Source organism: Ciconia boyciana, chromosome 4, assembly GCF_034638445.1.
Source record: "Ciconia boyciana chromosome 4, ASM3463844v1, whole genome shotgun sequence".
Taxonomy (NCBI): domain Eukaryota; kingdom Metazoa; phylum Chordata; class Aves; order Ciconiiformes; family Ciconiidae; genus Ciconia; species Ciconia boyciana.
Genome location: NC_132937.1, coordinates 22,867,737 through 22,889,659, shown reverse-complemented (window position 1 = coordinate 22,889,659; position 21,923 = coordinate 22,867,737). Strand labels below are relative to the sequence as shown.

The following is a 21,923-nucleotide window of genomic DNA, read 5'->3' as shown; positions in this document are numbered from 1 at the left end:
CAAGTATGTGGATTGAAGGCCCCTAATACCTGAGGACTTTGAAGAGTGAGATCTTAACCAGATTTGTCTGCATTCAACAGAACTGTAATGCTCAGCGCTGTTTTTAAAGCCTTGTTGGGGCTGAGCCCTTGATCAGTGCAGCTCTCTGGGCACTGCTATGGGAAGCCCGTCATGCTCTGGGATGGGGTGATCCACAGCACTGGCTTTGCAGTCTGCAAGTCTGGCCCAGAGCTGAGGCCCAGACCCTGACAGAAAAGGGATCTGCAGTTTTCCTATGAAATCAGCAGCAAAAAGTGTTCTGTAGGGCAGATGCCCAGCTGTGTCTCTTGTGAGAAATGAACCCTGTGTGCCTGCTTTAGCCTAAAGCCATACACTGTGCTCTGGCAGTGCCTGCCAGCCCCACACCGTGTTCACCCCAGCCTTTGGTATCGTCTCTGATATGTGAGACAGGGCCATGTTCTTCCCAAGATGCATATTGAATAAACACCACAAACTTGAGAAAAAGCTCAGAAGGGAGTATGACTTTAACGAATAAAAGAGTTTCTGAGCTAACTAGAACTGTTGGCAAACTCTTCCCCTACTATTCACTTTAAAAACCCTACAGTTATAAGACACATGTCAGGATGAAAACAAAACCACTTGAAAATGTGACGCCTAACTCCTGACAAGACAGCTTTGAAGAGGATGAGTAGATTCAGGGAGCAGGCATTTGTGCAGCCTGTCTGATCTTCTAGAGCACTGCTCCAATTTGCTGAGAGTGTTTTTCTCCTATTTAAATGGTGGTAGATGTGTGTGAATAGTAAATGGCATTTTTATGATGAGACAGGAAAGCAAGAATCTGTCTATGGCAATACAGGAAACCAGTAAAAAGATGACTGGTGACAGGGCTACAAAACATAGAGGAGGAATACTGGGAGGAAAGGAGAACTCCAAGGACACAAAACTTATGAATAATCTTCATTAACAGCACTTCAGTGTATGCTAGACGTTACCCTGACACAAAACTCCTCTGCAACCATGGTGAATGGATGGTTATTAGAGTCCTTATAATGTAGTTCACTAACAGAAACATTGAGACTCTAGGCAATATAGAAATAAAAAAAAATAATCTTTTCCAAAGGACGTTTGTATCTGGCAACAGAAAGAGTACTGCCCAACACTGGCACTCCCAGGCGGATCAAGATACCCAGCTGCTCTTCAGAAACCACTGACACAAATGTGCCCCATTGTTGTGGACAGCTGTTACCAGCAACACCAGAGGGTCTCCTTGGTTTTTGCTCAGTGCCTTCTTCTAGAGATCTGTAACAGAAATGCTAAGATTTGTAGAAAGGCTTATGAATGGAAACAGAGTGAATGTGAATGCATCAGGAGAAACAATGGGAAATGGTGAAAGAAAGAACCTGTGCTAATTGATGGCAAATGCAGTCAGTCAAGTGACAAGATAACTGGACAGAACAAATAGAAGCCCCAAAGATAAGGTGGGGAGAAGATGAGAAACAGAACTCAAGCCATAAAATATCCAGACAAGGAAAACAACTTTGCCTAAGACAAAGCAGGACTAGACACTGAGGCAAACAGTCTCTCCATTACTAAAGGGTCACTGGAAGTCAGAGCCTGTCCAGAAACCAGTTTGTCATCATCGTTTAAGGAAAGCCCAAGAGATGTGATAAGGACTCAACAGCCAGCATCCTTTGTCATTTGTATAACCACAAGAAATCCTGTCCTGACCACATAGGTACAAATGTCCTGGTGCTTTGTATGAGAGAATGACTGAGTTTTGTTTAAAATTAGAATCAACTTTTCCTTCTATACAGTCTTGCACTGAGTTTTATTATATTCATTTGTAACTGTCAAGCAAACTGCCTAAGACTGAAAAAAATCCCTCTTTTACATGAATATGTTAAAATCTCATCACAATTTTTCTGTTGAAGCCCTGTTTATTAAGAAGTAATTCTGACCAAAGACTTGAAGCCGCAATGTTTCAATATGAATTGCAGAGACCATACTTTTTGATACCAAAGCTGAACAATTCCTAAACAGCAAATAAGATATGCAAAGAGGCAGTTTTGCATTACAGAATCATATTAATGCAGAAACAGTTTGTCCTCTGTGTAAAAGGGCAATAGATAGGTCTGTGTGTAATTAAGATAATGATTTCTTGGCTTCAGAAACACTATTAACTAAGCCATTTTTAAAAATTCTCTGTAATTGTTCTGCAGCTAAAGAATTAACATATTATCATGCAATTTGTGGGCATGCCTGGTCTCTGAAAAAAATGCTTCTATGAAATTCACTTTTCAATTTATTTAATAAATAATCTAAAATTCAGCCCATGTGGAGAGTGGCCCATGTTTGATCCCTGACTGATACAGCATGTAAGGAGTCTGTCCCTCTCACTCAACGTGCAGTGGCAAGGGCAAGTGCAGCACAGAGACCCAAGCAGCTCACTCCCGCTAAGTGCAACCAGAGGACCTGAGAGCTGCTCGAATGGCTGCAGGACTGTCACTGCCCTCAGCATTCGAGCGGAGCAAGGCTTCGGGAGGCAGGCCACAGGTAGCTCCAGTAATGCCTTCTAACGTGCAGTGTTTTAACAAAGGGTGTGATGAAAGTGTGTGGTAGTCCTTGAGAAATGTCTGGAGCAGCAGCTGATCCCAAAGCTTTTGAAACTGCTTGTAGCAAACTCTTGGGGGATGCTAAGGGTGCAAGCACTCTTCCCCCTGTTTTTGTGCATACTATGGAGGCCTGCTTGTGCTAGACACAAGATTTCTCCTCCCTGTGTTAGCCCACTTAATCTGATGGAAGATTGCCTCTTCCTGCCTATGGGAACACCTGAGTTGTATAAGGCAGCATTGCACAATGTGAGAGTGGTCCCGCTTCTGCTAATGCTCACCAATGCAGGAATGTTTTGCTGCTTGGCAGTAATCCTGAAATCAGCCTTAGCACCAATAAAAGAGAAGACCCTGTTTAACAGTATCTCTCTGCATTTGTCTGTCCAAGAAGTGGTTAAAATATCTGCGTGGCTTCATGGCTGAGATCACTCCTTATGTTAAAACCCCATCCTAGTTCTAGTTTCACTGAAGATCACCCAAGGCAGGAACACCTACAGCTTTGTCAATGCAAATGCTGCCAAACTCTGTTCCTAATCAGTCCTCCTCCACGAAGGATTTACTTTGCGGTGTAACTCAGCCAGGACACTAGCCTGAACATTTCTTCTGAAAGGTAACTGATGGCCCCCACCTAATACAAACATCCACTGTCATACTCACTGACATCCATCACTCACCTAACCTAGAGGAAGTTAAAACATGTGGTTTCTTACTGCCTTTTGATCAGAACTAGACACAACAGTACCCAAACAATTTGGAGTACAATACCCATGGTACCAGCTTCCTTGGGTGACCAGCCAACTCAGAACATCTGCCCATGACTGAACAGATGCTTTGTATCCTGAAAGCATCAACAAAAAGCCATTGCACCTACCTCACAGCCCATCACCCCTCAGCCCAGCCCCCCCACTTCTCCCACCTCCCTTCTGCACCTGTCTTGTCCAATGCAAGTCTGCACTACTCAGAAATCCTCCCTAGATACTGTCTTGGCAGAGGGAAAGATTTCAGTCAGCATCATCCCTCTGGAAAGGATACATATTTGTTAAGTTTGTCTTGCCTAAATGATTGATACTGATTTCAGAATACTATTATCTTTGGGTTCTTTTTCTCTGTTTTGTTTCCCTTTTGCAGGCCGGACATGGGGAAGGAGCTTACAGCATCCTCTAGGGATGGCTGGATGGATCTGCTCTGCACATCAGCCTCCTTCTGATGGTCCACCCCCCACACTGAAGGGCTGTGGCTATAATATTAACAAGGCCCCAAAGCCAGCTCAGAGGAATGCCGTGCAAACAAAAGTTGTATAAATAAGCAGCTACTGGCTTTATTGTCAAGCCTAAATACAGCAGAGTGCAAAACTTCCTATTTTTAGCTTGATTTCTTAAGAAAACACAACGTCTGTGTCCTGCTATTTGCTTGTCTTTCCTCCCAAACAACTTTTGGCCTCACTGGCAATTTCAGCCAAAGCTGGCTGCAGGCAGGACTTGTCAATATTAAGGTCTTACACATTCTGTAAAAAGGGATGGCCGTAGAGACCAAACATCTGTGCAGTGTCCCCACCCTGGGAAGGGCAAGCAAAGCTTGGCTGCTGCCCTCACCACACGGCTGGAGCTGGCTGGCCGACAGTTCCCAGCTGGTGCTGGGTACCAAGATGTCAGGCTGCAGGAGCGCACTAGTGGGGAGGTAGCCAGCACTGTCTGCAGGAATCAAGGGTTATAGCATGGAGGTGGGATCACTGAGCTGGGAGACAGCAGGGGGGTGATAAGAGGGAGGAAGAATTAGAGCAGATAGTGAGGAACTGGAGATACGAGGGCAAGGAGAAAGTGGGACTGGGGAAAGGATCTGGGATGTCATTGTGGAAGGGAAGGGCTGCGGGACACAAATCCATAGGAAACAAGGCTTCATTAGCCTCACTGCTCACGAGATAACAGATCTAAAAAGGAAAAGACATGAGATTTTTCCTGCCATTTCCCCATAGCCATGAGGACAGAGGATCAATGCCTTTTAAATTCTGCTCTGATCATAGTTAGCGCCTCACTTGCACAGCTGCAATCTGCAAAGCATTCTGGGATGCAGTTTGCATTAAGAATGTTTCTGCAAAATAAGGTCTTAATTGGCTCTGTGCAGAGAGCTCCCTGTGACCCTCTGTGGCTCTGTGCTGGTCTCAGGCTCACCACAGGGATCCGAGGGCAGGACCATGCTCTGAAGCCGTACTTTGTTACTGCCTGAGCAAACAGTTAAGATGATGAACCTGAAAGACAAGCATGGGTCAGGGGATGTAAAACAAGGGACAAAGAAACCATTCTTACCTTATAGATCTTTCCCTCTTCAGTACCAACGAGAAACAAATAGTCTATCTTTTTGTGAAAATCAAACGATGTCCCGCAGCCTGTTAACAGAAGAAAGGTCTGTCAGACAGAGAATTGGTTCATCTGGCCAGCACACGCTCCCTGCCTATGGTACCTACACACTGCCAGTGTTTTCAGAAGCGATTTATTAGCCAGAAGCTCTCAAAAGAAATTAGAGCCCCCCTTTCCACAAACACTTTCCAAGCTGTGCCTGTCCCCAAGACCTGCGATTTGAAAAGCTAACACAGAGAAAATGAAAAAGGAACTGGAAGAACTGGAAAGGAACTGGAAGAACAGATTGGCCCAGGATTCAATTCCGTAAGAATTTAAAATGCCTCGTGCAAATGTAAGAGTCGTGAGGACCAGGCCTGCCTTGTGTTGGGGAAGAACAGATCTTTTCTGTTTGTTTAGTATTCACAAAAATATAAAATGTTTCCCATGCATAAAAGAGCCCAGATAGGAAACACCACATCATACCTCCCTGTGCCCTTTTCATCCTTAGCTTAGAAGCCATTCAGCAGGCTCACTTCAGTAAAGCCAATGGCAAAGGATGTGATTTGGGAAGAAATCTTCTGCCAGGCACAGAACGATCCTCTTAACTTCAAAAGCCCTGAATTGAGCAACATTGTGAACTGTGTTTAAAACAGGTGACAACCACAACAGGATGCGACTCCTTGAGATTTTCTGGCCTCGGCTCCTGAGGCAGATGCAACATCATCCAAGAAAGCCAATTCGTGTGGTGGTGAAAGAAAATTTCAGCAGGGTCCTTGAGCAGAAGATGGAATGTCTGCTGAGTGCCAAAGCAACCTGGGGCTGTTGACTAGCAGGGACAGCCACAATAATCATCAGACGAGAAACAGGAACAAGCAGGAAAGGTTCAGAAGCACATAGTTACAGAGAACTTTCTGCAAAGGCAGCTCTCTTAAATGTTATGTCTTAAATGTTAACAAAATGTGGTCCTCAAAGGAATTGCTAAGGTCATTTCAACCCTGTAATACTGTCTACATTTTTAACATTTAAATAGATTGTTAAATATTCAAGACAAGTCTTTGAAAATCCATTTCCCAGTAACACTAACAAATAATCCCAAAGCCCCTGGGAGTTCTGCAGTGTACTGCTTTAGCTGGTCTCTTGCAACCTATATGGCAATGCAAACCTTCTCACAAATTGTTCAGCAGTTACTAGCCTAGAAACACAGCAATCCTTAAATGCAGAGCAAGTGCCTTCTCCAAACGCAGGCCACAGCTTCACAGCCAAAAGCAGGTGCAGTAGGATGATTAGGGGATTCCTCAAGGTTCCCTGTGTAGTCCAGGACCCCTAGAGCTGACTCATCCCATCCTATCTCAAACTCAGGATGGTCAGGATGAGGGGATTCAGCCTAGAAGGACTGCACTGTCTCCACCTTGTATGGACGGAACCTAACATAATAGCTCAGAACAGATGCTGTGCTTTCAGAGAGACAAAACTCAATGAGGCACATCCCACCACTGGCTGGATGAGCTGTGCACCCAGGAAAGGGCAAAGGTTGCTTTTCATCTTGATTTGGCCAGTCCAGATCAATGTCTGGTAGGAAGAACAAAACTGACTCAGTTTTGACAAATACAGGTAATGCCTGTGCCTTGTCCGCATTGGGATATCCCAGTAAAATGGACATTTTTGGAATTAATGTTAATTTTTTTCTGCAGGTAAAGCCAAGATGTAACCAGCAAAACTTGACTCCATTAGTGGCCATTGCTCCAGACAGACTTTGCCCTACTACATGATGAAAGCAAGGACACGTAACCCTTCTTTAGCTCCTTTCCATCTCAACAACCCACTCCCAGTTTAATTTCCCAGAATGACTGATTAGAGGCTTTCTGTCAGTAATTAATCAGCATGGCAAGGACTTGGGCTCCTACCAAGCGTTTGCAGCTGCAGCCCCTCTGGCCCCTGCATCGTTGTTCCCTCTACTGACAGCTTGATGACATCTGTATGAACCAGCTCATTCTGCAGGCAGAGGAGATTCCACATGAATAACAGGCTTTACAGCAACAATACAGAGACATTCAGTACTTTGAAATGGCAAATTTTACGGAGGAATTCTAAAAATCTGTCCAAAAGTTGCTTAATGTTTCATGCTCGCAGTTGGCAACTTGCTAACATGCTGTTTTACATAAAACCTCCAGGAAACTGATACTTTGGTGCACTGGAACTGAGAGCCACTGGTACATCACCCAGACACATACAGCTGACCTGGAAAGCTTTGGGTTTGGGGGTCAATATTTTTGAGTGGAGGTTGATGCTGTCAGCTTAAATTACTGTGTTAAGTGAATTCACCCTGTGTAGTTTAAGATGGGTATTGCATATTATCATGGAGCTAAGACCCACACTAACGGATAGTAACTTACCACCTTGCCAGTCTTTGCTTCTTACCATCTTCCTATTATGCCCAGAGCAGCTTCAGTTCCCAATACTCACAACCTCACGGGCTCTGAGAATCAAATAACAACATCTAGCAAACAGCTCCCCCCAAGGGAAAAGTGCCCAGTGTTGCTGTTACCAGCAGAGCTCTAAAGAGCTCTCATTGCAGGCCACAACACTGCTGTGCTAGGTGCTGTATGAACACAAGGCAAAAAGGCTGTGTCCCAAAGAGTTTACAGTCAAGGTGGGAGACAGAAGACAGGTGAAAATAGACACAATGTGGGTGAGTATGAGGAAACGACGAGCAGGCAAAGATCCATTCTTAGACTAGCTTTGGGAATTAAAATACCACTGCAGAATGGAGTTGGTTGTGAATATAAGAATACCCTAGGGTTCATAAAAAGAACAAAGAAGTAAAGATTAAATTAGTGAGCAGTGTGGGCTGAGGACTGGATGTTTTCATGAATCTGCAGATTTCCCACTGGAGCACTGTGAGAACAAAACATAACTTCTTAGCTCAGTGAATCCAACTTTAGTTGGAGCTTCTCTAAGCCCAGAGCAGGACTCAGGTACAAAAAGATTCTGCCTGACAAAGTCAATCCCACAGAACTGCATGTTAGGGAAGATGGGAGAAGACCTTGTGAGCATCTGTTCAGTACTGCAGTTCAGGGGATGACAGTGTTCTGTAAGACATTGTAATCATATTTTGGGGGTACAATTTTACAGAAGGATCAAGAAAGGTCAAACCCCATAAAATAATGTACTTCCTTCTCACTAATTTGCACTGCCACACTCCCACGTGCCCTGGCCATATTGATGGCCATAATTGTTCTCTGAGAGAGCAGCAAAAAGCAGGACGAGACCTCTTCAGCCTACAGAATCCTACCTTCTGTTAGTGATTCTTGCAGCACGTGGGTTACATCAAGTCAAGATTCAGTGGGTAAAGGCAGGAGTGATGCTAAGAAAGAGGCCATACACACTGGTGTATGTGTGCAAAAATTGGAAAGAGCAGTGTCCAGAGCATCCAGGAATAGAGCATATTTCACATGCCACTTGCTGCCCATCCAAACAGGAGTGCTGATGGGCTGCTGGGACCGCAGTCAGGACATGCTGAGCAGGCACTTGCCTTTGCTCTTGGACTCACAGGTCTGCCTGCTCCCCAGAGAGCGTCTACCCTGTCCAAGCCATGGCTGGCGGCCACATGAGTCTGGTCTGAAGAGCAGCTTTGGAGCTGCCTGCAGCTGATCATGTTGAGGTCAGATGTGTGATCTGGGCAGGCCCAGAGATGTGTTAGCACACTTACTCTCTGTTCTAGTAGAAAGGCAAACCACACAAGACCTCTCTAAGCACACGCCCTTCTGCAGCCTTTCTCTGAAGATGCCTCCCAGCACCTCCACCTGGCCGAGGCCTCTGTGGACAGCTTCTGTAGCATCTTGCCTTTGCAAAGGATCTTACTTGTGCGGACTTCCCTGTTGTGCTGCTTTTATTTTGTACCTAGCTTTGCAGTCTGGAAAATGCATCTGTTCCTGAGGCTGTTTGTCGCCACAGCCATTCACATATTCCTCTGGGTAAACAGACTGTCGACAGCTTGGCCTTCCAGGAATACCGAACAATAATATGTTGCTTCTGCCTAACAATTGTAAGGCACTTTGTAAGCATTAGTGAATTAGGCCTTGCAGCTGCCTGTTTCCCTTTAGTTGTTACTAGCCTCAAGCGATGAAGAAGGCCCAGAGCTGTTCAGTAATTTAGCTCTAGGTCACGTAGGAAGGGTGAAGTAATCAAACCTGGGATTGCTGAGGATCAGCCTGAGAATCAGTGCCAGGCTGCATCCCAACCAACTCCTTGATGTGGCTCTGCTTTTTCATAGGCAACATGTGCACCCAAGGTGGGAGAGTAGAGTCATCCAGCTGCAGAAGTCCTGCATCCTTCCTTGCCGTTTTACACGTTCATGATGACCCAAAACCAAGCCAAGACGATAGCCTACGTGCTGTCTCATGAAGTTTGTCCAAAGTGATTGTGCCCATTTCTAACAGAGACATCCACTATGGTCAAGGCAGATCAACTATCCCTAGACAGCATTTTACAACTCTTATATCCAAATTTTGAGTGTGGCTTGCCAAATATCCAGCTGGAAGTAAGAATGAATTTATTCACTTTCTGCTCTCAGCTTTGGAAGTGTCAAACAGCTATCAGTGTTTGAAGAAGCTTTACTTCTGGATAGTCCTGTCAAAAAGATTAACGAAGCTCTCTTTCATTTATTCCCTATTTGCACTATGGACTTGCAGAATAGAAGACCTCTGGAGTCTCTTCAATTTTATTCTAAATAAAACCCAGAGATAGCTCTTTTGTAAAACTGGAATTCAAGCAGACTTCTCATTTCTCCTTGCTGGGTACAAAACCACAGATTGTAACAAAACACCCTTTTCATACTGTTTCTTGCTTTCCCTGTTGAATCTCCATCCAAAAAAAGAAACCAGGCAGCACCTAAAACTTCACTGTTTTCCACCCCTGCCTGCTAAGTACATACCAGCTCTGGCAATTTCAGAGATAACTTCACCTCAAAAAAATCTTAAAACAGTGCTTTCACATGGGTGTGGCCACGTTTGTAACAGAAGTGCAAGGAATAAGTAGAAATTACATTGTGCTAAGGAGATGCAGGTCTGAGAAGTCTCTCAAAGGATGCTCAAGTAGGTATATCTACACGCTCAAGGGATGGAAAAAAACCAGCCTATGACGTTGGAACACAGTTAAGCACAGATGAATCACAGAAATGTTGCAAAAGACCTTCCACCAGGTGAGTTGCCATCAGAGTCCATTTGCAGACTCCTAGGTTGTCCCAATTGTGGCATTTCTCTGAAGTAAGAGGCTTAATGCAGTGTTTCTTGCCTCCTAAGTGGAGCAGACTGAGCACACTCAGTTAATGGGGCTCAGCTGATAGGTATAACCTGCCAAGTCACCTCAACTGGATGTGTTTAGCTGTAGGTGTGTATTACTCACTTCAACATATATTGTTTGGGCATTTCTATACAGGGGATAAAACAGGAGCTGAGTGCTGGGACAACGTTAGCCTGTCCCTGTCCAGGGAGCTCTGAGAGCTCTTCTGGGAGAAGAACTTGGGACCCACTTGCAGGAGAGATTTTTGTATCTAAAGCTGCATGTATGAACCTGGAGGAGTTTTTAAAAACAGAACTTAATAATCAATGCCACCTGCATGCACCTACCGTGTTCATTAGAAGAGGCTCCCACTCCTGAAGTGAACATGAGACTAAGATATACATATAATGTTAGACATGAATCCCTACCCATGGCAGCAAGGCCTAAAATTTTCATAACAGACAAGCCTTGAGTAGCTTGGTATAACAGGTTGAAAAAATGTGCATCCAAGGAGGTAAAGAAATTTCTTTGCTTGCTGGGAAATAATGGGACAGCTGCTTCAAACTCATATTTAGGGCAATTCAGTTATTTTTAAAGTAAAAGATTTTGAAATCTTCGAAATGTAAAATCAAATAGCCGACAGGAAAAAAACCACATTGAGATTCAGAGACATAAATTTAGGAACATTAATGATAAGTTTCTATCAACATATGTACTCCAAAAGAAAAAGTGATCAAAGGCAGGGCATGCAAACAAGTTAAGAGAAGTTGTCTTGGGTGTGAGCTGGCAATGTCATAGCAGGGGGAAACCCTCTGATTGCATGTTGCCATCCCACTGCAAACGCAAGCTTACTCTGTGCTACTTCGGCCACAAGCGGAGAAATTTGAACCTTCCCTAGAATCACAGAATCATAGAATCGTTTAGGTTGGAGAAGACCTTTAAGATCATCAAGTCCAACCATTAACCTAGCACTGCCAAGTCCACCACTACACCATGTCCCTAAGCACCACATCCACAGGTCTTTTAAATACCTCCAGGGATGGGGACTCCAACACTTCCCTGGGCAGCCTGTTCCAATGCTTGACAACCCTTTCGGTGAAGACATTTTTCCTAATATCCAGTCTAAACCTCCCCTGGCACCAACTTGAGGCCATTTCCTCTTGTCCTATCACTTGTTACTTGGGAGAAGAGACCGACCCCCAGCTCTCTACAACCTCCTTTCAGGTCGTTGTAGAGAGCGATAAGGTCTCCCCTCAGCCTCCTTTGCTCCAGGCTAAACAACCCCAGGTCCCTCAGCCGCCCCTCATCAGCCTTGTGCTCCAGACCCTTCACCAGCTTCGTTGCCCTTCTCTGGACACGCTCCAGCCCCTCAATGTCTCTCTTGTAGTGAGGGGCCCAAAACTGAACACAGTATTCGAGGTGCAGCCTCACCAGTGCCGAGTACAGGGGGACGATCACTGCCCTAGTCCTGCTGGCCACACTATTTCTGATAAAAGCCAGGATGCTCTTGGCCTTCTTGGCCACCTGGGCACACTGCTGGCTCATATTCAGCCGGCTGTCGACCAACAACCCCAGGTCCTTCTCTGTTGGGCAGCTTTCCAGCTACTCTTCCCCAAGCCTGTAGCGTTGCATGGGGTTGTTGTGGCCCAAGTGCAGGACTCAGCACTTGGCCTTGTTAAACCTCCCACAATTGACCTCGGCCCATCGATCCAGCCTGTCCAGACCCCTCTGCAGAGCCTTCCTGCCCTCAAGCAGATCAACACTCCTGCCTGACTTGGTGTTGTCTGCAAACTTACTGGGGGTGCACTTGGTCCCCTCGTCCAGATCATTGACAGAGACATTAAAGAGAACTGGCCCCAGCACAGAGCCCTGGGGAACACCACTTGTGACCGGCCGCCAACTGGATTTAACTCCATTCACCACAACTCTTTGGGCCCGGCCATCCAGCCATTTTATTACCCAGCGAGGCGTACACTCATCCAAGCCATGAGCAGCCAGTTTCTCCAGGAGAATGCTGTGGGAAGCAGTGTCAAAGGCTTTACTAAAGTCTAGGTAGACAACATCCACAGCCTTTCCCTTGTCCACTAAGCGGGTCACCTTGTCATAGAAGGAGATCAGGTTGGTCAAGCAGGACCTGCCTTTTATAAACCCATGCTGACTGGGCCTGATCACCTGGTTGTCCTGTACGTGTTGTGTGATGGCACTCAAGATAATCTGCTCCATAACCTTCCCCAGCACTGAAGTCAGACTGACAGGTCTGTAGTTCCCCAGATGCTCCTTCCAGCCCTTCTTGTAGATGGGTATCACATTTGCTAACCTCCAGTCAACTGGGACCTCCCCGGTGAGCCAGGACTGCTGATAAAGGATTGGAAGTGGCTTGGTGAGCACGTTTGCCAGCTCCCTCAGTACCCTTGGGTGGATCCCATCCGGCCCCAGAGACACGTGTGTGTCTAAGTGGTGTAGCAGGTCACTCACCATTTCCCCTTGGGTTATGGGGGCTTCATTTTGCTCCCCGTCCCTGTCTTCTAGCTCAGGGGGCTGGGTACCTGGAGAACAACTGGTCTTACTATTAAAGATTGAGGCAAAGAAGGCATGAAGTACCTCAGCCTTTTCCTTCCCTTCTGAAGAGTTTATAGCTGTCCATTGCAGCACTCCAGTTGTGTGAGTCATCCCGTCATGTTTCCGTGATGGCAACTATATAATAATTTTCCTGCTGCACAATGGCTTCCAGCTCCTCCTGTTTGTTGCCCATGCTGCGTGCATTGGTGTAGATGCACTTCAGTTGGGCTATTGATCCCACCACCTTTTTGGGGGAGAAGCCCTAATTCCTACATGACCATTCTCAGGCACTTCCATGGTTTCTAACACATCAATAACCCTTGTGTCTTTGCTGCCACATGGATCTCCATCCCTACCTCCACTGAGGTGGCAGACCGAAGAACCTCAGTAGCACATCATCCCTCAAACATTGGCGTGCTACCCCCAGGCTTATCTCTAGCAAGCCTGGTTTTATTCCTTTCCCCTTCAAATCTAGTTTAAAGCTCTTTCAGTGAGCCCTGCTAACTCCTGTACAAAGATCCTTTTCCCCCTTTGAGGCAGTTGTACCCCCTCTGTCACCAGCAGGCCTGGTGTCATGTAGACCGACCCATAATCAAAAAACCCAAAATTCTGCCAGTGACACCAGACTTGGAGCCAGGTATTGATCTGCTGGCTCCTCCTGTTTCTTCCCTCATCGTTCCCTGCAACTGGAAGGATAGCGGAGAACACTACTTGTGCTCCAGGTCCCTTAAACAGTTGTCCCAAGGCCCTGAGGCCTCTCTTGATTGCCCTCGGGCGTCTTGTTGCAACTTCATCGCTGCCTACCTGAAAAATCAATAATGGATAATAATCTGAGGGCCATACCAGGGTAGGAAGCTTTCTCTTCACATCTTTAACCCGGGCCCCAAGGAGGAAGCTGACTTCCCTAAGAAGTGGGTCCGGTCTGCATATTGGGCCTTCTGTTCCCTTCAGAAGGGAGTCTCCTATGACAACGACCCAGCTTTTTTTCTTTATGGAAGCAGTTTTGACACAGGGCATAGGCTGACTTAACCTCGGTGACACCTCCAAGCCACATGAACCATCATCCTCGTCATTGTTCGGTTCCACTTGCAGAGCCTTATACCTATTATGCAAGGACACCTGGGAAGGTGGGGTAGTCAGAGAGGAGACATGCCTACTGTGCCAGGCAGGGACTTGTCACCATTGCCCCCTATCCCTTAAGTCACTGTGTTCAGCCAGGCAGAGAGAGGGTAGGGAATCCTCTGTATCATGCATCCTGTCTGCCTGTTGGGCTGTCTCAGGGAAGGTAGGGTGTGATTCCAGTAGTCTCTCTCTCACACTCGCTCTCCCTGACACTTCTCAACCTACTCACCTCCTCCCGGAGCTCTGTCACTAAGCGTTCCTCTACCTGGGCACACCTCCCACAGGTGTGCTCACTACTGTCGTCCCATATTGGTATATGAGCAGGGCATACGCTGCAGTCTGACACCTGGGTAGCAGCATGTTCTCCCCAGAGCTCTGTCTTGGAAGCTATGTCAGTCGTGGTGGGTGCAGAGGCCATGGCTTTCTGCTGGGTGGATACCATTGCTCCCCGGTCGAGCTTGTAGAGCTTCAGTGCCCTTCCCTGTTGGAGGTTGCAGCACTCCCCAGGGATATCTTTTACTCGTGTGGGGCTTGGCCACCGCTGCTCCTGGCCCCTCCCAGGTCTCATCAGCCACTGTCGCTGAGCTGTGGGCTCCTGGCAGCTCTCCTGGCTCCCCCTGAGGTTCCCCCGGTTCAGGAAACCCCCCATGCTAGAGCGCTTCGGAACTGCCTGCCTTGGTGACTCCCATTCCAAACTGCAATCTGTAGGGGAGCATTTTGGGGGTGAGAGTCTTGAAGCTGGGGAATAAAGCAGATTATTATTTTGTTCTGACTCTGGGTGACCCTCCTGGGACAAGGAAAGTTTCAGAGCAAGGACCAGTCTTGAATTACTGCAGCTGCAAAGCAGGAAAATGATCTTTCGTACTCAGGCCCATGGGGTGCTAAAGGTGCATGCAGGATGAAGGTTAGGTCCTGAGCAAGGAGTACGCTGGTTCTGCTCATTTCAGAGTTTAACATGGAGCCCCGGACCCAGCTGCAACTGCACCTGCAATCTTTTGCTGCCACTTCTTTTCAAACCTGGCTCATTGTAAATAAAAATAAAACTAATGCATCATTGAACTTTGGAGGCAATTGGTTATAATTTGGCTGGGAAAAGAAATTGCCATCTACTGTTTACCTTAACTAAAGTCCATGAAACAATCCGCCCATCTGAGGAGACGGAGAAGAAGTTCAAATTGTTGTCCATGTCATCCTTCTGCCACTTGACCTTAAAAGAAGAAGACAGTCCCAGTCAGCACAGGGCACTCAGCATTAGTAGGACAGAGTCCCATGCCCTCAGCAGGGTCTTCTGAAATCATTGCTAAAGAGCAACTGGTTTCCACCCCAGAGGCCTGATGCTGGTGCACAGCATGTATGAATACGAACACTTACCTCCACAGGCAGTTTCAGAAGTGCCTTCAGCACTTCCATCACTCACTTTCCTGCAGGGATTCTCCAGAGAGGGGGCAAAGCCCCACAGCTGGGGACTCTGCACCTACCCATGGCCATCTGCCCCAGCACCAACAGGAGCATTGCCATCAAGGACGGGCCTTGTGAGGTGTCTGAGCTACGCAGCGCTCTGCACTACAGCACAACACCAACACAGAGATCCCTAAGACATCTCCAGACAACACCAGCAGTGCTGCAGAAAGGTCCCCAAGGCACCTGAGTACATCCCTGACCCTCCACAAACTAACCCTTTCCCATTTGGCTGATTACTCCAAGTGCTGTGCCATATGGCTACCCTTCAGCCAGACAACCTCAAATTAGCTTTCTGTTCCCTATGTGGGTTGCAGATGAGCCCTTGCAGGCAACGTGTGACATGGGTCCTTGGGGCACTTTTGTTTCAGGGAGATGAAAACGTCTCCATTAAAACTGAAATCCTCCCTACACCTTCAGAGCATCTGTCTGCCTGGTAAGGAGATTTGCCTTTTGACTGTGACAGCTCAGCAGGAGAGATTAGAACTCAGATAAATGGCTTACAGGTTAGAAGAGACATTTCAGTTAGACCAAAAGCATTAAGAACGCTCGATTTTCAGATCTGGGAATTCAATCAGACTGAAGGGAAAAGGATGACTTGTCACTGGGCCTGTCAGCACACACTCCTGTGGGCATCTGTCAGTTCAGGATGGGGACAAGCACTTCAGTATGTTCTGCTGAGGTTTTCAAAGGTATATCTGTTCCTGTCCAAGCAGGGAACTGTACACAGATACATTTCCCTAAACATCATCCCATAAACATGATAAATGGTCATGATTATCCTAGAGCTTACCAAATACTCTATCTATGACCAGCTACTTATCTCGTACCTATTCCAGAAAACAAGCAGCATTCTTAATACTTTAATTACACAGATTGGGTATTCTGATGATACTTCCTTGGGAAAAACAGTGTTAATGCTGTTTTGTAAAATTGTTTATACCGTGAAATTCTGTGGAGCATGAGAATTCACCAAAGAGTAATTAATCCTGTAGTGAACGGGTTTACTACCTAGAACACACTATTCTGAGGAAGGAAAAATAGAACGTAAAAGGAATCCATCTGAGAATACATCAAAATGCATTTCATGTCCATAAGATGCAACTGAAGAGTCTCGAGTGGCATATACCTTTGAACATCCTTGCACAGGAGAAATCATAAGTCTCCAAGTGGAACCACTTCTGCTATCTGGCATTAAAGGAATGGCGTAATTCAATATGGCCCAGAATAAAATGGCTAACGATAAAAAGACAGGTTCAATGGCACATATGGAGAACAGTGATTTCCAAAGCTGGCCATCGTGCACAAAATGTGCTGGGTATATCTATTCCAGGAACGCCTCCCTGGGATCATGAGCTACTGCTGACAATGACAGTCACCAGCAGCTGCTTCAGATGTTCAAGGGGTTGGTGTAGTGAGGAGTTTTAATTCAAAGTGAGAAACACAGAGTTCAGGGGAACTGGTTACAAACACATGCCCAAAGTGTCTCACACTGGGCACAGAAAAAGGGTCATGTTTCAAATCAGAGCTTTTTAAAATGCCACTCTAAAATTGTCTGACAATAAGATGTTTTTATTTGTATGCCAAACACAGCTCTCCTCTAACTCATGTTCTTCCTCTTCGGTCTACTTTCCCAAATATTTGGGAAAAACAGTCACACTGTCCTGCCTCTAAGGCAAACTGGCTTCGCTCAAGGTAGGGACACTATTTCTCAAGACAGTATCTCCTACGAAAACATTGTGCAAAGGTGTTGCCGTTTAAAACTGGGAGCAGTTAGCACAAGTGGCTTAGATATTCTCTACTGGGACAGGACTACATTGCAAGAAAAGGGGCTCTCCGGTATCTGAAACCTGCAGCCTCAACCCAGCAATGCCCTGAGCTGCACGTGGAAGACAAATGCAGGTGGCACATACCTGTACTGCAGTCAGTGTGGGTCTGAGCTGTCCTGAAGTCTAGAGCCACCTTCCAGATTGCCTATACAATACACACACTAGGAACAGAGCTGGTCCAGACCCTCTCTGAAGGGAGAGTCCCAGCTTGCCCCCTATCAGAGTGTATGTCCAGGCACTCATTAGTGAGCTCTGCTTCAGCTGTGCAGGGGCAGCTGCAGCTGAGTTCCCGGCTCTGCTCTTGCCAAGTACAGTGTAGACATTTTGCACTTGAGCTAGAGCCAAGTGACAGCCCATCACACCAGCGGAAAATACATGGATGAAGGCTCAGGAGCTGGAGTCCACCCCGACCACCCTGTGCAGACACAACTCCTGAGTCCTCATGTCTACGCTAACACAACATGTTGGAGGAACCTTGTCTGTAGGTGACCGACACCGTAAGTGCTATCATGAGCTCATGTTTTTCTTTTTTCCCAAGCCAATTCCTTTCAGCATTCCCCAAGCGAAGAGCTTTTCCCCAGGGTCTGCCCACTCCAAATACCCTCTTCCTGATGGAGATCTATGCAGGTTTTCTACTATTGGCACTCAGTTAGGTGTCACAACTACTTCTCTTCATCTGTTACACAGACAGGTGGAGTCATCAGCCCCAAAAAGCAAGTAGGCTGATTTGCTTGGGGTACTCTTGCTCCTACATTCAAAGCAGTCAAGAGTACCTGAGTTAGGTACGTATTGTAGTCAGCTTGAACACAATCCCTCAAGGGCATCAAGCTCTGCCCTCAGATGATTGTCAGCAGCTCTCAGTGACTTTAGCTTGAATTTCAGAAAACAGAAATTGGCACTTAATACTTTCAATTTTCCTTCAACACCTCTGACACCTTAATTGTGTTTGTGATCTTTTTTCTGCTGATCTCTGAATCCCATAAATGCTTATTAGAGTAATTAGCCTTCATGATACTGCAATCAAGTTGGGCATCTGCTCAGAACTGGCCTTTTCTCTGCTCCCAGAGGCCTGTGAATGTGGCCCAACCTCCTGTCGTTAGCAGCATATGTGCTGTGCAGGGTTGGGCATTTGACAAGAGAACCAGGCAATTGTGTGCATAGTTAATTCTTTCCTGAAGCATGTGATAATCAATCCAGGATTTTGGTTGCATGAGATAATTTACAGGAAAAGTTCAGTTATGATACAGTGACAGTGAAGAACCACATGAGAAAAGAAAGTGTGTGTAAACAGCAGAAACAAGACAAGTAAACACAGTCATTTGCTGTGCCTGATAGTGATGGGACCTGAAAAAAAATCAAGGATCTGCTGCTATTTTTTCAGTGTGATCTTTAACCTGACTATTTTTGCAGTGCAAAATTAGTGTGGGAAACTCATTGCTGTTAGAAGAACCTACCACTTTTTAATTTTTATTTCTTAAAGCCTGTTTATTTATAAATAAGTTGAGACCGTTCAAACCCCTATTTGTTCATAGAAAAATAAAGATTAAAACCTGCATGTTCACTGCTATGTACAGCAGGTTAGCAGGGCAATAATCCATTAATTCTTAGCAAGGAAATACTGTCGTCTTTGTCTATGGCAGCTGGTAATGGCTCCTGTCCAGCAGGAGATTATACCACTTATCCAATCTGATTTGAAAATTCCCATGTTTATGATGTCATTCCTACAAAAGAAATAATGCTGGATCAGTTTTTGTGGCACAGAGGCTGTTAGTCACTCGCACTGACAAAATATAACTGGTCAAAATCATCCCAGCCATGAGGCTGATTTGAGCACTTTTGCAGGCAGCCACAGGCAGGATCTGCCTGCCTTTCTTGTAAGGTGACACCTGCTATTGCAAACACAAATCCCTCTGGCTGGTGCTTGGCTTGCCAAATCTCAGCTGTGGGGTGCCACATGCAACACATGCACATTGACTGATGAGCAATTCCTTCCCTTTCTATTAATTATCCTTCAAGGAGCCCTTTTCCAGCATTGGAGTACCACGGCCCTGCTGACATCTGCCTTAAGTGAAATACGAGCATTTTGGTCATTCAATGCCTAAAAAACCCTAATAAAGTCTGCCACAGGTAGAGAAGAAGAAAGACAAAGGCATTATCAAATCCCCAGGTCACCCTTACACAAGCTGGCCAAGTAAGATGCTCAGATGACTCCATCAAGCAAACAACTCCTTGGGCTGCTGAGGAAATTCCCTGCCAATATGACCTGGGGACAAATTCCTCCCAGTGCCAACCTGGCAATCAGTACAGTCCTAAGAAAAGCCATCATGGCAATGCAGGGTTTGGAGAGACCTGAAAAGGATAACTATTCTGCTCTGAGGCAGGATCAGACACACCCCTACCATTGGTGACAATTCACATGGGCTGTTCTCACAAGCCCCCAACAACAGGCATTCAACAACCTCCCTGTAGAAACGTCAGTGCTTAATTGGCCTTATACAGGAAATTTCCTTTACCATAAGTCAAGCCAATTACTCCTTACCATCTCCTCAGTGAACACAGAGAACAATGGCTTATTCCCCTTTTTATAACAGTCTTCAAATGGGCAAGAAAAGGTTACTGTGTCACTGTTTCTTTTTCTTTTTTCCCAACCCAACAAAACTAATTGCTTCAACTGTTGCTTCCAGGTCCTGCTCTCCAAGCCTTCACCATTCCTGTTCTTCCTCTTCAGCCCTTCTCTGCAGCTGCAAAGACATGGTACAGGGCCACCCGTAGGCACTAGCAGACAGGAGTTACAACTTCCTCTATCTTATATTCCTGATAATAAATCAGAATGACACGTCTTTGTGCAAGAGTATTGCATTGTTGACCGTTGGCGGTGATCTGCTATACTCTCCCCTTCCGGCACCTTGCTGCCTAACCAGTCATCCCCTGTTTTGTACCTGTGCATTTAATTTCCCCTTTTTAAACATAGTATTTGCTCTTGTCTTTATTGGATTTTATCACATTGATTTTGGGCCTTTCTTCCAATTTATCAAGATCATTTTGAACATAATCATGTCCTGCAAAGTGCCTTGTCCTCCCAAGGGGGCTTCCCTATTCTGTAATTGGAGTTGTTAATGAAAGTATTGATCAAAAGAAGATCCAGACTGACAGCTGGAGGGTCTCACTTAAAGCACCTTCAGAGTATGACAGCAAGCTCTGTAAAACTGCTCTTTGAGCACACTGCCTGAGCCACCTGAGTAGCCTCTTTATGGTGATTTTACCTAATTCATATTTCTCTACTTTGGTTATAAGAATGTCACTATGTGAGCCCGGATCAAAAGCTTTAGTCAAGTCAAGATGGATAGAGGTGATAACCCTGACTGCCTCCCCCTTCTTCATGAGGCCCATTTCTCTGAAACAAAAGAAAGAAAAAGAAATTATACTGGCTTGACTATTTATTCTGGACAAATCCATGTCGGCTTCTCTGAATCACCTTATTATCTAGACATTTACAAACAGTTTTGCCATTTGTTCCAGTGTTTTTCCAGTCATCAAAATTGGTCTGGCTGGTCAGTAATTCCTTGGGTCCAACCCTACCATTTTCATCCAGATATTTTTTCACTTCTTCCAGCCCTCTGAGACCTTTCCTCCTTTTCATGGCCATGCTTGTCCTACAGGCCAGAGTGCAGCCTGATGCACTGCTGTGCTTTCATCCCATCCACACTTTGCGAGTCCCTGTGGCTGGCTTAGGATGCCTCTAGCCTGGGTGAATTGTCCAAACACTGGGCTCTGATATCCTGTCCATGTCACTGTCCCTCCTGCATGCAAGGACAGTACCTTTGAGGAAAGCACCTGCAGACACCTCTTTTGCCAGACATTGGCTCTACAGCATCACCGAAAAGTGTTTGGGGATTGATGACAGGAGACTTTATATGTATCACTATTCCAGTCTGCCCATGTCACAGGTATGTTAATGTGTGTGAGTCCACAGGCAACAGCAGAGTGATGCTTCCCTTCATCCATGTCCCAGAGCACACCCCAATCCTGCGTCTGAGTCAAGGTACTTAATCAGCTCAGATGCTGTAAACGGGCTTGCACATAAACACCAGCCTCTGCTTAAAATACAGGATGGATGTTGCCCCAAAACTCTCTAAAATGCTTGCTAATGGTCTGAAATTGCTCTGGCTTTAAGTACTCCAGGGTATGTTTAAGCCGATCTATCTGATGAGCGAGAATCTGTCTTATCTAAATATTCTTTAACGTGCTCTTTCCCTATTCTGACCTGTGCTTTCATCCTCTTGTTACATTAATCATACTAAGCAGCCAGTCTCAGACACTTATTGTAAGATTAAACAATACAGCATCAAATATTTCATCCTTCTCCATACCACTCAGTTTTATCTGAAAGCTTGCTTTAGTAATGAGCCTATATTCTCCATTGCTTTAACTTCTAATACACTTACCAAATATTTTCCCCCTCCCTTTTATGATCCAAGACAATCACAGCTCATTTTGCACCTTCACTTTCTCTGTATTAATTTGTCTTTGTGCTTTTCTATAATACTCAGCTTTAGACACATGTCCTTGTTTCTGTGCTTGAAGAGTTTCTTTGTAATCCACTGCCGAGCTCTAGACGCAGCCATACGGGCCCCTTTCAGAGAGCTTGCCATTCTGCCCAGCCCAGCAGCTGAGGAAGTTCACCCATCTGGCTCCGCAGCTGAACGGAGACACGGTATCTTGCAGGAGCC

General features: G+C 45.8%; 1 protein-coding gene across 1 annotated transcript in view; it reads right to left on the bottom strand.

Moving 5' to 3' along the window:
* Positions 1 to 21,923, bottom strand: part of DNAI1 (dynein axonemal intermediate chain 1) — a 151,822-nt gene that overhangs the window by 47,797 nt on the left and 82,102 nt on the right. The window contains exons 14-16 of the mRNA XM_072860890.1: positions 15,024 to 15,113; positions 6,850 to 6,937; positions 4,913 to 4,992 (exon numbers count right to left, since the gene is read on the bottom strand). Coding sequence (XP_072716991.1) covers positions 4,913 to 4,992; positions 6,850 to 6,937; positions 15,024 to 15,113 — 258 coding nt within the window. The remainder of the gene's footprint in view (positions 1 to 4,912; positions 4,993 to 6,849; positions 6,938 to 15,023; positions 15,114 to 21,923) is intronic.